At 40.5% G+C, this 14586-nt stretch overlaps 1 protein-coding gene across 4 annotated transcripts in view; it reads left to right on the forward strand.

The window, feature by feature from the left end:
• Nucleotides 1-14586, forward strand: part of ldb1a (LIM domain binding 1a) — a 37504-nt gene that overhangs the window by 16726 nt on the left and 6192 nt on the right. For all 4 annotated transcript variants that reach the window (XM_061789521.1, XM_061789520.1, XM_061789526.1 and 1 more), the window contains 7 exons: nt 6216-6318; nt 7793-7837; nt 8046-8121; nt 8686-8788; nt 11918-12090; nt 12161-12283; nt 12379-12456. In XM_061789521.1, the coding sequence (XP_061645505.1) occupies nt 6216-6318; nt 7793-7837; nt 8046-8121; nt 8686-8788; nt 11918-12090; nt 12161-12283; nt 12379-12456 (701 nt within the window). The remainder of the gene's footprint in view (nt 1-6215; nt 6319-7792; nt 7838-8045; nt 8122-8685; nt 8789-11917; nt 12091-12160; nt 12284-12378; nt 12457-14586) is intronic.

Here is a 14586-nt window from a genome sequence, read left to right on the forward strand (position 1 = left end):
TGAAGGTTAAATGGTCTGCATGTTGCATAATGTGCGCGATTGCGGCATTCTCCTATACTAGAATCGATAAGGGAACAATTTGGAAATGTAGCGACTGAGCTGGGATAAGCTCCAGCACGCCCGTAACCCTCAGGAGGATAAGCGGGACGGAAAATGGACGGATTCCAAAGAATCGTGAACTTCGGAACCGGTTCTCGATTCCCATCCCTGGTTTTAATATATTTGGCCAATAAAGATGATTCTGATTCTGCACAGAAAAATGGTGCCAACATGTTGGCTTTTACAGGCAGTGTAGAAGGGGCTTTGGACTAACACCAAAAATGATGCTCAGTGAGAAGATTAAACAAGTAGAACCCATTTAGACAGCGTTGCAGTCATCCCTGTGTTGGTTTAATCTAGCACTGCTGCCTTTTTACCGTCAAGCTGACATTGAGACACGGCTGCAGCTATTGAATATTTTAGTATTCGAGTAACCTACTAAAACTTCTATCGAATAATTCAGTATTTATATTAATTATAAACTATATTCTTGCTTGGTTAAGGAGCACTTGACTTACAGGTACACCCAATAAATTAGAATAGTGTCAAAAGCTTAATTTAGTTATGTAGTTCAAATCAAAAGTGCAACTCATTATAGAGAGGCACGGCACACTCACAGTGAAATAGTTCAGGATTTTGTTTTTTAATATATATGCATAATTTTGATGATTATAGTTTACAGCAAACAAAAAACCCAAATTCACCATGTCTAGAAACTAGAATATTACGTAAAAATAATCAAAATACAATTAAAATTATTTGGAATGTAGAAATTAGGTAGGAATTTGCCCTCAAAGTATTTTTGCAATTGTTAAATGAATCTATATAATGTATGAGTACTGAAATAAATGTAATATTCTACCATAGTCTAATTTATTGAAATGTAGATGTAAATATAAAATAAGCAATTTCATTTAATAATCAATTAATTAATTCCAGTTTTTGTTTCATGTGCATACTCCAGAATACTTTTTTTTTGGTCTGGAAACTTTTTTAATTGCAAACAAATAAAAATAAATTTAAACACAAATAAAAATACATTTCAAACTGAGCATTTCTTGTAAGTATAAAAACATAATGCATTAATTAAAAAAGACATAAACAGCCTCTATATTGTGCAACTTAACCAGCTAGCTTAAAAACTTTAGTATGAGACATAAGAATACCGTAGGTTCAGGACTGTGCATTTATGAGCTAGACCAGACTAACTAAACTTACTTAAATGAAGAAACCTTGAGAGGAAACACAAATATAACCATTTATTTTGGTTACATGACTCATTTCACTCAGTCCCCTCTGACAAACTTTGCCACGTTTCACAACCTTCTCTTAAAATGTGCCATTACCAAACACATCACTCGCAATAATTCTTTTCACCTTCCTTTTACGATGATAATTTGACGGTATCCTAAAAAAATAAATGGTGTGTATCTCTACTTACTTCCCAGGACATTTATTGATAGACACAGCTTTTCAAAACAACAGCTCTTGTTTATTTTTTAAAGTGCTTCATGCATCTACTGCAAAACATTGCACATGAATATTGTGTGGCAATATTTAACAATTAATAACTTCAAGTTATGTCCAGGCTATATATAGGAGAATATGCCAAATCAGGTTTGCGCAGTATAATTTTCATTGCTTTTGTAATAAAACAAAACAAAAGCAGTTAAGATGACATCAAAATGTGAAACTAACCTAATAAAATATTTTAAACCAAATAGATTTTTGTTTCTCACTACAGCACACACTGGCATACAAATTAGCCTAGAACACTGCAGTAAGAAAGGTAGTTGATGGTGTTATGTCTTGTCAACGTTTACTTGCTTTGTCATATGGTACGTGTTTGCAAAATGAGTCAGTGAGGGTTTTCTGAGTGTGTTGTGCAGATTTAAGGCCTCTTTATACTCTCCCGCTCGCGCGGCCGACAACGGCCGCATTGCATCACGTGACCAACGAATTGGCCTGCGAGGCCCCTCTTGCGTCGCTTGGTGCGCACGTGGCAAAAATTGTTTCTGCACATAGAATGCCACGGAGATCATCTCTCGTGATTGGTCCGTTTTAGTCACATGCTGTGATGTAATCAGCGTTACTCCCGGTTCCACATAGCACCTACGCCGCCGCCTTCTCGCTCGATTTTGCAGTATAATTAAATCATCATCATCTGGTCATCTAGGTCAATTTGTTCTAGCACTCTCCGTTCCACGGTCGCCATTGTTGTTGCTTTGTTCCTTGTTACGGAAAGGAAAGTAAAAATGTCTACCGGAAATGCCGACTTGGAGGAGAACTGCAGCACACTTTCAAAACAGTGTGCGTGGGATGTGCTCGAGTCTAAAGGCAAACTGCGTGCGGGATAGCCGCAGTGACGTCAGCGCGGTCGGCGTCTGCGCCAGTATAAAGGAGCCTTGACCTTCTCTTTATCGGGAGTCATGCTTGTGGAATCGCAAAGTTTTACATATTGCTCATACTCACGGTTGGGAGGGTTACTTTGGAAATGTATTCTGATACAGTTACCAGTTACCGATGACAATGACGTTATGTGACGTCATGACCGCGGAATCTTTTTTTTAGTTTAGCAGCTGGTATTGGTAATAGTGTTTAAACAAGTAAAGCACTGGGTGATCGGGTAATGAAATATTTACTAACTGTGCTGCCTTAGGGCTGTGCTAGCTAGCTCCTCCATTAGCCTCATCAGCAGTCGGGATGACTTTGACAGCACGCAGTTTGCTTTGTAAATGTTATTCAAAATGAATAAATCCTCCAGTGACTATACGATCGGAACAACGTCCATTCTCTTCGTTTCACTTTTAAATGACCGCGGTTAGGAAGCCACCACGTACATGGAGTGACCTGTGTCATTTTCTGTTGGCCAGCAAAAAAAACTATACATGCGCTACATTGAGGTCCACAGTGACCGTTCACCCACTTGTTAAAGGTCAGAAGACAAAGATGTTATGGAGTGAGTTAAAATTCATATTTGCATTGGTGATATGTTATGTAATACATGCATGTCACTTCCAGCAAGTTGTCAACTATAGTTAAGCTAAAAATTATGTTTTTATTATGCGTATTGAGCATTCCCAGTACATACCCAAAGCTCAAGACAAACCACATCTGCTGGGTGTGGTTACTTTATCCACCGCAAGGGCGACCGGAAGTGAGCTTGCAATTTACAAACACAGCGCGCTACACTGTATACGCAATGGCGAGCAACGTGTTAGAATATGAGGACGAGGAGGAGGATATTGATGTACAGGAGCACCCAACTGAACTTGGCATCGTCAAACCGTACATGTTTGAGCCGATCAGGAGTTCGGAACCTGACAGTGACGATAACGAGCAGCCAAGTAACAACTGTACAACAGAAAGACTGGCCACTGGGTCGATATGACGGTATGTCAAAAGGATGTCTTTATATACAGTCCTAGCTTGAAATAATGAGGAATGATTGTAATCAATTCTTTTCCAGAATGAGAGTGCATAAAGAGGAGGATGCTATTCATGTGGCACAGCTTGAAGCAGGCATCAGGTGTAGGTGGAGATGGGCCTGGCTCAAGTTGGAGGCCAAAACAAAAAAGCAAAGGAATGAGGCAAATTTAATTTTAATACATCCATGTTGTACATCAACATGTACGAGAGCGGTTTAAATAAATGTTTTTCTGCGTGAAGAAAATGTGTTTATTTTGCTTTATTGTACTCTTCAGAGTCTTCCAGATTGCTTAATTTATGTTAAAATCCAAAACATTCTCTGCGGGAGCCCGGGGGATCCCCCCCAGGACCCCCCTACAATGTTTTTTTTTTTTATTTTTTATTTTTTTTTTTGGTCACCTTTTTCATGCCTTTGGTGTTTGCATGTCTGATGACGGAGTTGTAGGTATATACAGTACAAGGAAATCCTCACCTCTTGTCTGTGCTGCTTCGCCGCTGCACCGTGGTGGCTTTGAGATTTAGTTCTCTTGCTGGCGGTTGAAGTCCCGATGGGCGCAGGAAAAATAGTTGGCACCACAGCTGGTTTCAGCCTCTGCCTAACTACACTTGTGTATCCAATTCTCTCTGCTAAGTCTTTCTCAAAACATGCCAGTTCGAAGTGATCAGCACAGAGTTTGCAATGCTTGCTAGGCACCCATAGCTGACCACGTTTCTTCCCCTATTGATTGACTTTCCCTAGCCATTGGTCACGTATTCCTTTTTCACTTGGAAAGCAAAAAAAAACTCTTGAAACTGCCTGAACCATTTGTAGAACCAAATGCCACACCATAAACCACCGTGCACCGCTAAATCATACGAAAACAAATATACAAGAACGGAACAACAGCATGGAACAATAGCACACAACAGCGAATGAACAGGCTGTTTGGCTCATGTTGCGTCACAGCGCCGGATAGAGCCGAAGACCGGAAACTCTGGATTAAAAAAGCAGAAGGCACATTCTGAATGATATTTATCGATTTAACTGGTGTATATCTGCTATATAATCACTTCGAAATGTCAGATGTGGTTTGTAAACGTGGGTTCTAGAGTTATCAAGAACATTTTTAACATCTTTGTCCTCTGACTTTTAAGATGCTAAACTCCTGAGAAGGTTGCTCAGTCGGCCCGCTAGTTTGCGAGCGAGAGTTTGTTTTGCTTACCACTGAGTTACATGACTGAATCGTGTCTGCTGATGCGCCGAATGAGGACTTTCACGCGCTTCCTCCTCTTTCTCTTCCTCCTATACCGTCCATGCACCCGTTTGGTTGCTTTCTTTTCTAGACAGTATGAATACTCGATAATTTAAAATTGCACATCATTAAATCAACTAACGATTATGTCAAAGACTATATATATCGCCCACAACTTGTCACCATCGTAATAAACTGGCCACAAATTTGATGGTAGTCATAATTAACAGAAACCTAGCCCTCCGCCGGGCTAACGTTACATTGACGTTAATCTGACTGATTTACGCTACGTTACTTTTACCTTGTTTTAAGTCTTCTTTAGCATTCTGTGTGTCTTCAGCGGAGATGCTGTGAGATTTAAGTGCTTGAGAGACGTGCTGTTGTAAAATGCAAGGTCCGTGTTACAATGATTACGTGTCACCAATGTTAGCCGAGCTGCTCAAAATGCTATCACACTTTCAGCATTTAGTCTTTTTTCCGCATTTGTCTTCTCTGACGGCATCGCCATCTGCCCATTCTTTTAATCAAAAAGGGGCACTTCGCTTCCGCTTCCTTCCATTGCCTTGGGAACGTAAGCGCGTTGTGCCCGTGCGTCCCTTGAGCTTCACGATAAAATAAGCGGTTCCCAGAGGCAGATAAAATTCCTCAATTTTTTGTACCGGAGGTACTCTGAAAAACTTGAGTACCCTTTATCTCCCCTGTTGGAACACTGTCGAATGTAAATTGTGACTATTTAAATTAACTATGCACCGCCTCAGGTGCAGCATGTTCATGCCACACATAAGAATATCACTAACAAACTGGCCTGAATGATCGAACAGTGCTAGGATCTATTGCAGCGCCATAATTAATGTCTAATGAAAGCATGTGTGGAGAGAGCTGCTGGGTCTAATGAGGTAGACAGGCTCATATTTCTAAGGAATGCCGCCCCCACCCCCATCCCACCCTGCCTCTGTCTGGTAGAGTTTAAGCTATCGTTAGTTGGACCGCTGCCTGTGTGAGGTTTCACAGAATAGATGAGTTCCAATGAATGCTTTATCTGGCCAGACAAGGGTTAAAAACAGCCAGGCCGGGTGGGCAGTGGGGGGATGGGTTTAGGAGGCAACTGGGGGCGGGGGGGCTATGTAGACACAGTGCAGATGGTGATGGGCTCTCATGGAAGGGAGGGATCCCTATGTCAGTGTGGATGTCACAAGAACTGGCCAGATCGTGTTTGTTTTTCTTGTCCATTTAGCAGATTGAAGATGCATTAGCTAATGAAAGCAGCCTGGATAGGCAAGGTGGGGTGGTGGTGGAGAGGGGGATTCAGGGGGATAAAATACATTTCAGGCGGCGTCCTATTGGCGCGAACCGCAACAAAACAGCCAGAGTTGGATTACTTGTGGATGATGTGATTTGGATGCAGCTACATTGACGCAATCTTCTCTTAAGTTTGTACTCTTCTACCCACACACTCTCTCTCTCTCTCTCTCTCTCTCTCTCTCTCTCTCTCTCTCTCTCTCTCTCTCTGCGCAGGCTGTTCGTCAAAGTCATTCAAGCTGTACTCTCCCAAGGAACCCCCCAACGGCGGCAGCTTTCCCCCTTTCCACCCAGGCGCTATGCTGGACCGAGATGTGGGGTAAGTTGCCTTGAACCACACTGACACCAGCTTAAAGAAAACGAATAATGCTCTCATTAAGTTTTGTAGATACCGATAGTTGTATTTTGACTCACCGATAACTGGCCACAACATTAGACACTTGCACGAATAAAATCCAATGCGAGAGCTAAATCAAAAATTCTACTTTAACAAAGATGATAATGCTCAGTTTTTATTACCAATATCAGAGAGCTTGTTAATTTTAATGTGTTTATTCTTGTGGTTCGTCATTTCAGAAGTGCTTTTAATATATAGTGCAACCTCTAAGGTGGAACACAATCCGTTCTGTAAAAATTAGCGGCCATTTGTCTGGATTCTTAAATAATGAAAATAGTAATAATCCATTACTGGTTCAAACTGTCTGCATCAGAAGGTCTTTATTTTAATCCGCTGTGTGCGGAATGTCACATGACCAAATCCGGAAAACAGGTTTGCGGACTTCCCGTATACACTGCGCTAATGAGCATGATTACGTGTTGATGACATGATGGTTTGAAGCCGAACTTGCTAAAATGTTGTTGTCTTTATGTCTGGTGTCTTCAGACAAAAGTTAAATACATGCATATTATTTATTTATTAAACCATTTTCTACACTGCTTATCCTCACTAGGGTCGCGTGTATGCTGGATCCTATCCCAGCTAACTGTGGGCGAGAGCCGGGGTACACCCTGAACTGGTTGCCAGCCAATCGCAGCGCAATTATTTTTACAAATATGCTATGATATTTGTAAATACGAACAAAGCTCAAACATCAGAGCTTCATCCCTGTGCCATCCCACCGTTTACCTGTGCCGGGAGGAAATGCTTTCGCCTGTTTTGCAGAATGCGGGAGTAGGTTGCGCATATACTGGACTGGACAGATCATTTTTTGTTTTTTGTTTTTTAGCATTCATAATTGTCACACAAGTGTAAAAAAATTCACCACTGGAAAATGGAAAAGCAATAAAACACTCTACCCTATATTAGAAACAATATGTAAAAAGCTTACTGCTTTGAATCAGAATCCTAATAAGTCAACGAACCTCCGCTGCTTCTTGCTCTTTTTCTTGTTTCACCTTGTAAGTTATTGAGGCTGCTACTCCTTCTAAGAACATTATAGCAAAAAGCAAAACATTTACAGTTAGTTAATCATGAACTGCTGAACTGAAGTCTCGTGAGTGCCCTGGCATCTCAGATGACAACCTCTCAAACTCTTTTTCAAATAGTTTTTTTATTTCCAAGTTTATATGCAGATTTTAAACAAATGTTATGATACTGCACTAAAGATGAGTCATTATTTTGAGTCAAAGCAGACTGAGCGCATTTTAATTTATTTTTTAAATGGCAAACCAAATCAATGTAGAGATCATAACATAAAATAAATTGGTCGTAAAATGCTTGAACCTCACACTTCTAAAGCAGCTTTCATTCCTGAATTGAAACTTCCCAATTCTGATTGTTTTCTCTCTGTCAGGCCTACACCCATGTATCCCCCATCATATATGGAACCAGGAATTGGGTGAGTTCAGAGCGTTGCAAATAAAGTAGGAATTATTGGTGTCATTACTGTGGACAGTTTTGCCAACAAAAACTAACTTTGTAAATCTCCTGTAATTACTTGTCTTGTGCGTGCGTGCGTGTGTCTGTGTGTGTGCACGCGAATGTGCTGTGGGATTTGACAGCTTTAACTTCATTCTGAGTGTTGAATTTCCCATTTCCTGCTCCAGGAGACCCACACCGTATGGAAACCAGACAGACTATCGTATGTATGAGCTGAACAAAAGGCTACAGAATTGGACAGAGGTGAGAGCTGGCATGCAATATATTTGGAGAGATTTACAAACTCAACAAACACACCCTGCTCTTTTAATTTTCAAGGCAATTTTAATAACATTCTGAGCCATGCATGTACTGGGGCTATGTTTTTAACATTTACCTCCCAGCTGCCATTTATTTGTGGCCAACAATGGCAAGAAGCTGAGAGTGGGAAATTAATCCTCGTTAATTTAATTTGTAATCAGGCTCTTATAGGATTATCTGACCAACCTGTCTGAAATGTAATTGGAGTGCCAACTGTTTAAATGCCCGAGCGCTCAGTTGTAATCAGACACACATTTTCCCTAAGTTTCCGTAGTTACGGCAACAAACACATGCATGTTAATCTCTGCACATCAGAAGGATTTTTTTTGCCGTGTACTGTAATTTCATGTTTGACAAGAGTTGTGAATCCAAACATGCAATATTAATAAAGTTCCCATTTCAACCTACATCCAGAATGAGATCAGTTTTGTTGACTTGTGGTCATATGCAGCAAGTAAATGGAATTATGACTGAAGGAGTGAAAGTTGTTTGTGGTCCCTCTTTCAGGATTGTGACAATTTGTGGTGGGATGCCTTCACCACAGAGTTCTTTGAGGACGACGCAATGCTCACAATAACGTTCTGCCTTGAAGATGGACCCAAACGATACAGTAAGATGAAGGCCCGTGGACTGATTTTTCCCGCAGTGAGTGGGGCTCAGCAACTAGTTTTCATGAGTGGCTGGCCGTCGGCCACTAGTTTTGCTGTGATTCAGAATTTTAATCGCATGTGAATGGCATTGCAATGTTGCAGATGTAACAGCCAATCACAAATGTCATGTCGTATCACATGAGCTTTCCCAACGTTTACGTTTCCAGATCTTGATGGGAAGCGTGTCCACTGATTCCCACCTCGCTGTTCTGCAATTCTCTGCGTGACATACGCACACTCACAGCCGGCAATGAGGCGCTCTAAAGCTGCCATGCCAGCGGTTTATCAGAAAGAAAGTTGCATTTTCTGCATGTCGTAATTGCGCCACATAACCACTGATGCGAACAAAGGCGCATGCCCACGCTCTATCTCCACAATTGAGTACTAGATACTTCTCTGCACGTTTTCAGCAATGTTTTTCAAAGGTCAGAGGACAAAGATGTTAAAAATGTTCTTGATAACTCTAGAACCCCTTTACAAACCACATCTGACATTTCAAAGTGATTATATAGCAGATATACACCAGTTAAATCGATAAATATGATTCAGAATGTGCCTTCCGCTTTTTTAATCCAGAGCCTTCCGGTCTTCGGCTCTATCCGGTGCTGTGACGTAACACGAGCCAAACAGCCTGTTCATTCGCCATTGTGTGGTATTGTTCCATGCTGTTGTTCCCGTCCTTGTATATTTGTTGTCATATGATTTAGCGATGTCACGATGGTTTATTGTGTGGCATATGGTTGTACAAATGGTTCAGGCAGTTTCAAGAGTTTTTTTTGGCCTTCCAAGTGAAAAAAGAATACGTGACCAGTGGATAGAGAGAGTCAATCAACAGGGGAAGAAACGTGGTCAGCTGTGTGTGCCAAGCAAGCATTGCAAATTCTGTGCTGATCACTTTGAACCGGCGTGTTTTGAGAAAGACTTAGCAGAGAGAATTGGATACACAGGTGTCGTTAGGCAGAGGCTGAAACCAGCTGCGGTGCAAACTATTTTTCCTACGGCCATCAACTGACCTCAACTGCCAGAAAGAGAACTAAATCTCGCAGCCGCCACGGTGCAGCGGCAAAGCGGGGCAGACGAGGTGAGGATTTCCTTGTATATACCACGACTGTCCATCCATCCGTTTTCTTTACCGCTTATCCTCACTAGGGTCACGGAACCTACGACTGTATTATGGTTATTATGCACTGGGCAGTAGGGAAAAAAGACCCAAGCAGTACTTTTCAGTACTGTTGTCTATATGACAAGCCAACAGACACGGCAAAGACTTTCTGTGCGGCGTGTTATAAAGCTACTGGAGCAAGGGGCACACAATATATAGGAATACTCCGTACTATGTAAAAGTTTGTGCCGTGTCACTGAAAAAATACAATATGTATAGTCGTGCTAAAGAATATTGGCAGCCCGGTGTCTTGAGCTTCGGGTATGTTCAGCGAGTGCTCAATACGTGTAATAAAAACCTCATTTTTAGCGAAACTATAGTTGACAACTTGCTGGAAGTTACGTGCATGTATTACATAACATATCAACAATGCAAATATGAATTTTAACTGACCCCATAACATCTTTGTCCTCTGACCTTCAAACATGTATAATGTGTTAAGAAACACATTTCTGAATTCACTTTTCAGTGTCTTTAATGCTAAGTATATTCTACAAAATCAGGACCACCTTAGCTATTTATAAATCAGAGACTTCATTAGGGGAATAAAATGTCACACGACCCTTGGAGGTAAAATCTTGGGGATTTTCCCCAATAGTTTATGATGTTGGCACCTACCCCAAAATAATTTCTAGCTCAGGGGTCACCAACGTGGTGCCCGTGGGCATGTTGTATCAGTGATCATTTGAAAATGTAAACGCACACAAACGATTTATAGAAATAGTGTTACGGTTATCAGTTTCCTATGTAATATAATCAGTCTTCACATAAATGATTATTATTAAAATAACAATACTAACAAATAATAAAGGTAATTTGAGCAAATTTGTTATTTCAGAAGTGTGCATCAAACTGGTAACCCTTCACATTAATCAGTCCCCAAGAAGTAGCTCAGTTTCAAAAAGATTGGTGATCCCTGTTCTATATTATACCATGCACTCCATAATCTAAATATAGACCATACTCTGGACATTAAAACGAGGTGGGAAACAGAGGGCAACCTCACAATTACTGTAGAAGAATGGGACAGAATCTGCAGACAGCAATAATTGATAAGAAGCTTTAATTCCTGGAGGAAATACAGGTAGAAGAACTTCGATTCGTGTGTACCCCAGCACAGAAGACTCGAGGCCAATTGATACTTTCCGCATCGCTCATCTGCAGACTGCGCGGAGATGTGCAAGCGGTTTTATTCATACTAAATACTGGGGTTACCGTTGGTATGCGTTCCACAGTACGCATTGGTCCATGCATCCCTGCTGAACTATCCAAATGCCGGACCTGTGAAAGTGAAAAGAAACGGCTCCTTTGTTTTGTAATGTTTAGGATAGTTCACGCTAGGAACTTTGAGCCACCTGGTTAGCTTTATTTTCCTTGAAATTGGAATTCTGAAGATAAGGATACCGGAGGATTTCTTCAAACAAGCGAAGCAGGCGCTATTGTTGAAAATATCGTCATCCATCCCTGAGCGCGAGAGTTTGTGCAGACCCCTCTGCAGTCGATCAAGCGCAGCACAATTTTTGTGACCGCACAGACTGAACGCATATGAAGTGCACCGACAACGCATGTGTCAGCGCAACGAAAAGCAACTAGGGCGCCTGCTTCGCCTCATGTGTGTGTGAAGAGATCTGCCGGTATCTCCATCTTTAGGATTCAAATTTAAAGGAATATAAAGATAACCAGATGGCTTAAAACTCCTGGTGTGGACTATCCCAAACATTAAAACAAACAGGCACTGTTTCTTTTTGCTTTCGTGGCGCGGCTCACCTTAGTACAGTAAGCACTATAGGAAATGGACAGGGAGAACATTATATGTGACTACATTATTATAATAAACATGCTGGTTATTAAGTGGTATTTTCGCTCAAATATAAATGTTTTATTTTTTATTTTTTTTACCTCCAATTGATTTCTTTTTTTCTTTTAGCCATTGGTAGGACGTTGATTCCCAGATATTTTCGGAGCATCTTCGAGGGGGGTGCCACAGAGCTCTTCTACAACTTGAAGCATCCAAAGGAGTCCTTCCACAGTAACTTTGTGTCTCTTGACTGTGACCAGTGCACCATGGTGACCCAGAACGGCAAACCCATGTTCACACAGGTACGGCCAGTCTTTCTACAGCCTTCCTTTTGTTGACTTCTCAAATTAACCTTTTGCTCTCCTGGACAAGGTTTGTGTGGAGGGCCGTCTGTACCTGGAGTTTATGTTTGATGACATGATGAGGATCAAGACGTGGCACTTCAGCATCAGACAACACAGAGAGGTCCTCCCCAGGAGCATCCTGGCCATGCATGTGAGTGCTCGACCCAAAAAACAAAAACGTCATGCATTTACAGTAGGTCCTGTGCCCTTTAATTTAACTTCCTGTTGTTCATCATGCTCCTGCAGGATCCTCAGATGCTGGATCAACTGGCTAAAAATATCACCAGATGTGGGCTCTCCAACTCCACACTCAACTACCTCCGTGTAAGGAAGTTTGCCCTTAATAGTGCTCATCACAACCAGATTAATACAGTGGAACCTCCTCAGTCGAAGCCCTAAATGGGGTAAATTTTGGACTTCAACAAGTTTTTAGGAAAACTAAAAAAAAAAAAAAAAAAGTCAAACAGAACTCATAAGTGATGTCAACAAATCTTGTGAGACTTCAGCTCAATGAGTCTTCACTCGTGTTTTGCATTTTCTTTGGCTTTTTGTGATGACAAAGGAGAAAGGGGTGATAACGATAGACCTGGCCGATATATGCCCTTTTCAAAGTAATCGTAATAGGCCAGAGTGATGATATATTCTTATTGTCTCATGTAAAATAAGCATCTAGGGCAGGGGTTGGCAACCTTTAATACTTAGAGCCATTTTGACTGTCTCCCACAGAAAAAAAACATGGGAGCGACAAAACCCTTCTGATATCTAAAGTGAGGATAACACTGCATACTGTATATCTTTTTTGAACTAGTATGTATGTATTATTTTTGACGAGGCTTTTTTGACGTTAACTAACAAAAAAGAAATTTTACATTTGCAGAACTAACTAACTATAATTATATCAAAATGTCCTTCGTTTTCTTCTTTGTCAAGTAATATCCATGGGCTTTCAGCATTGATTTTAAATGTATTTGTTTCGTTACAGGCATAGATACAGAATGGGTACTGAAGGAAGGTCGAACAGTCCTTTGGGAATTGTAGTTCACTTACTGTGTGTCGCCTAGAAGTGACGTCATAGGGCAACGCCGTCGTATTGGCTGCCACGCAGCCCAAGTGCAAGTTTTGCCGCATAGCTAACTTTTATGCCCAAGATGTTTTTGTTGCTACTTGTTGCTAACGAAAATGGCTAAGATGGCTACTGTACTTCTGCAACAGCAGGGAAACTTGCAAAGCTTTGTCACAATAATCATGGACTCAACAAAATATCAGACTAGATGCACTTTTACTGGGGATACAGGAGGTAAACACAATCTTTCTTTCTATCTGCCTTGCCTGCCTGTCTGTTTGTTTGACTATGACTGGCCCTGAGTTTTTATTACACAATTCTTATTGTGACTCGATAAGTACCCCATATAAAAAAACTAAAACTAATATTGAAACTAATAAAAACTAAACTAGAATGAAGCATAAAAATTAACAAACCTTCTCTAAAAACTAATTGCAACGAACTGAATTTGAAAACAGTCTAAATGAAATAAAAACTAACTAAGGGAAAATCCCAAACTATTATAACACTAGTGTACACACACACACGTTTCTTTAGGGCAAACTTTAAAAAGGACTACGATTGGCTCCTGTTTCAGTTCAACTCTCGCTCTCTTTGTACAACATTATTTGTCTTAAAATGTAACTCTGTCAAAAATGCCGTTTTAACATCTGAGAGAGCAGTCTCTGTTTTTTATTTTGACGTCATCACTTCATGGCAAAGAAAATAATGGAGGAAAAGAAATTTGATATTAAAGGGGATCATGCATGAATAATGTTTTGCCAGTAACATCACTCATTATGCTGCTTATATACTGCGTTCATCTATGGCCCAAGTCTAACGATTCATCAGTTAATGTTTTTTTTTGCATGTTTTTGTACTTGAAAACTCCCCACTTTTGTAAAGTTAAACAAATATTAAAGGACAAAGTATTGTAAAACAGTCATATCGGTCTCCAAGTCATATCTATGTTGTTGTAAAGCAATAAGGTACCCAAGAATAAGTTATTTTATTCATTCTATGTTTCTTAAATTAACCCTCTGGTGCAAAGCACCACAGTAGTGCCACACCGCTATGCACCAGAGGGTTAAATGGCCAATTAATCAGTTTACAAACTTTTTTCTGCCAACTATCCGGAATCAGCATCAGCCTTAGAAAATCCATATCGTCAAAAGTCAAAAGTATATTAATGTATAGTACAGTTAAGTATATTCAATATTTATGTCATAAATGTTATGTGTTCGTTTGCACCATAGAGTGCTAAGTTTTAATTTTACCATAGAGTACAGTTAATAAGGTTCTATGATGCTGACATTTTAGCCTGGAACAAATGAATTCACTTGACAGTTTTCCCAATGGGGGAGATTGTTGGAAGTTAACCGGTGTCACTGAACAGATTGTGTTCGACTTTG

The sequence above is a fragment of the Phyllopteryx taeniolatus genome, chromosome 11 (genome assembly GCF_024500385.1).
Source record: "Phyllopteryx taeniolatus isolate TA_2022b chromosome 11, UOR_Ptae_1.2, whole genome shotgun sequence".
Lineage (NCBI taxonomy): Eukaryota > Metazoa > Chordata > Actinopteri > Syngnathiformes > Syngnathidae > Phyllopteryx > Phyllopteryx taeniolatus.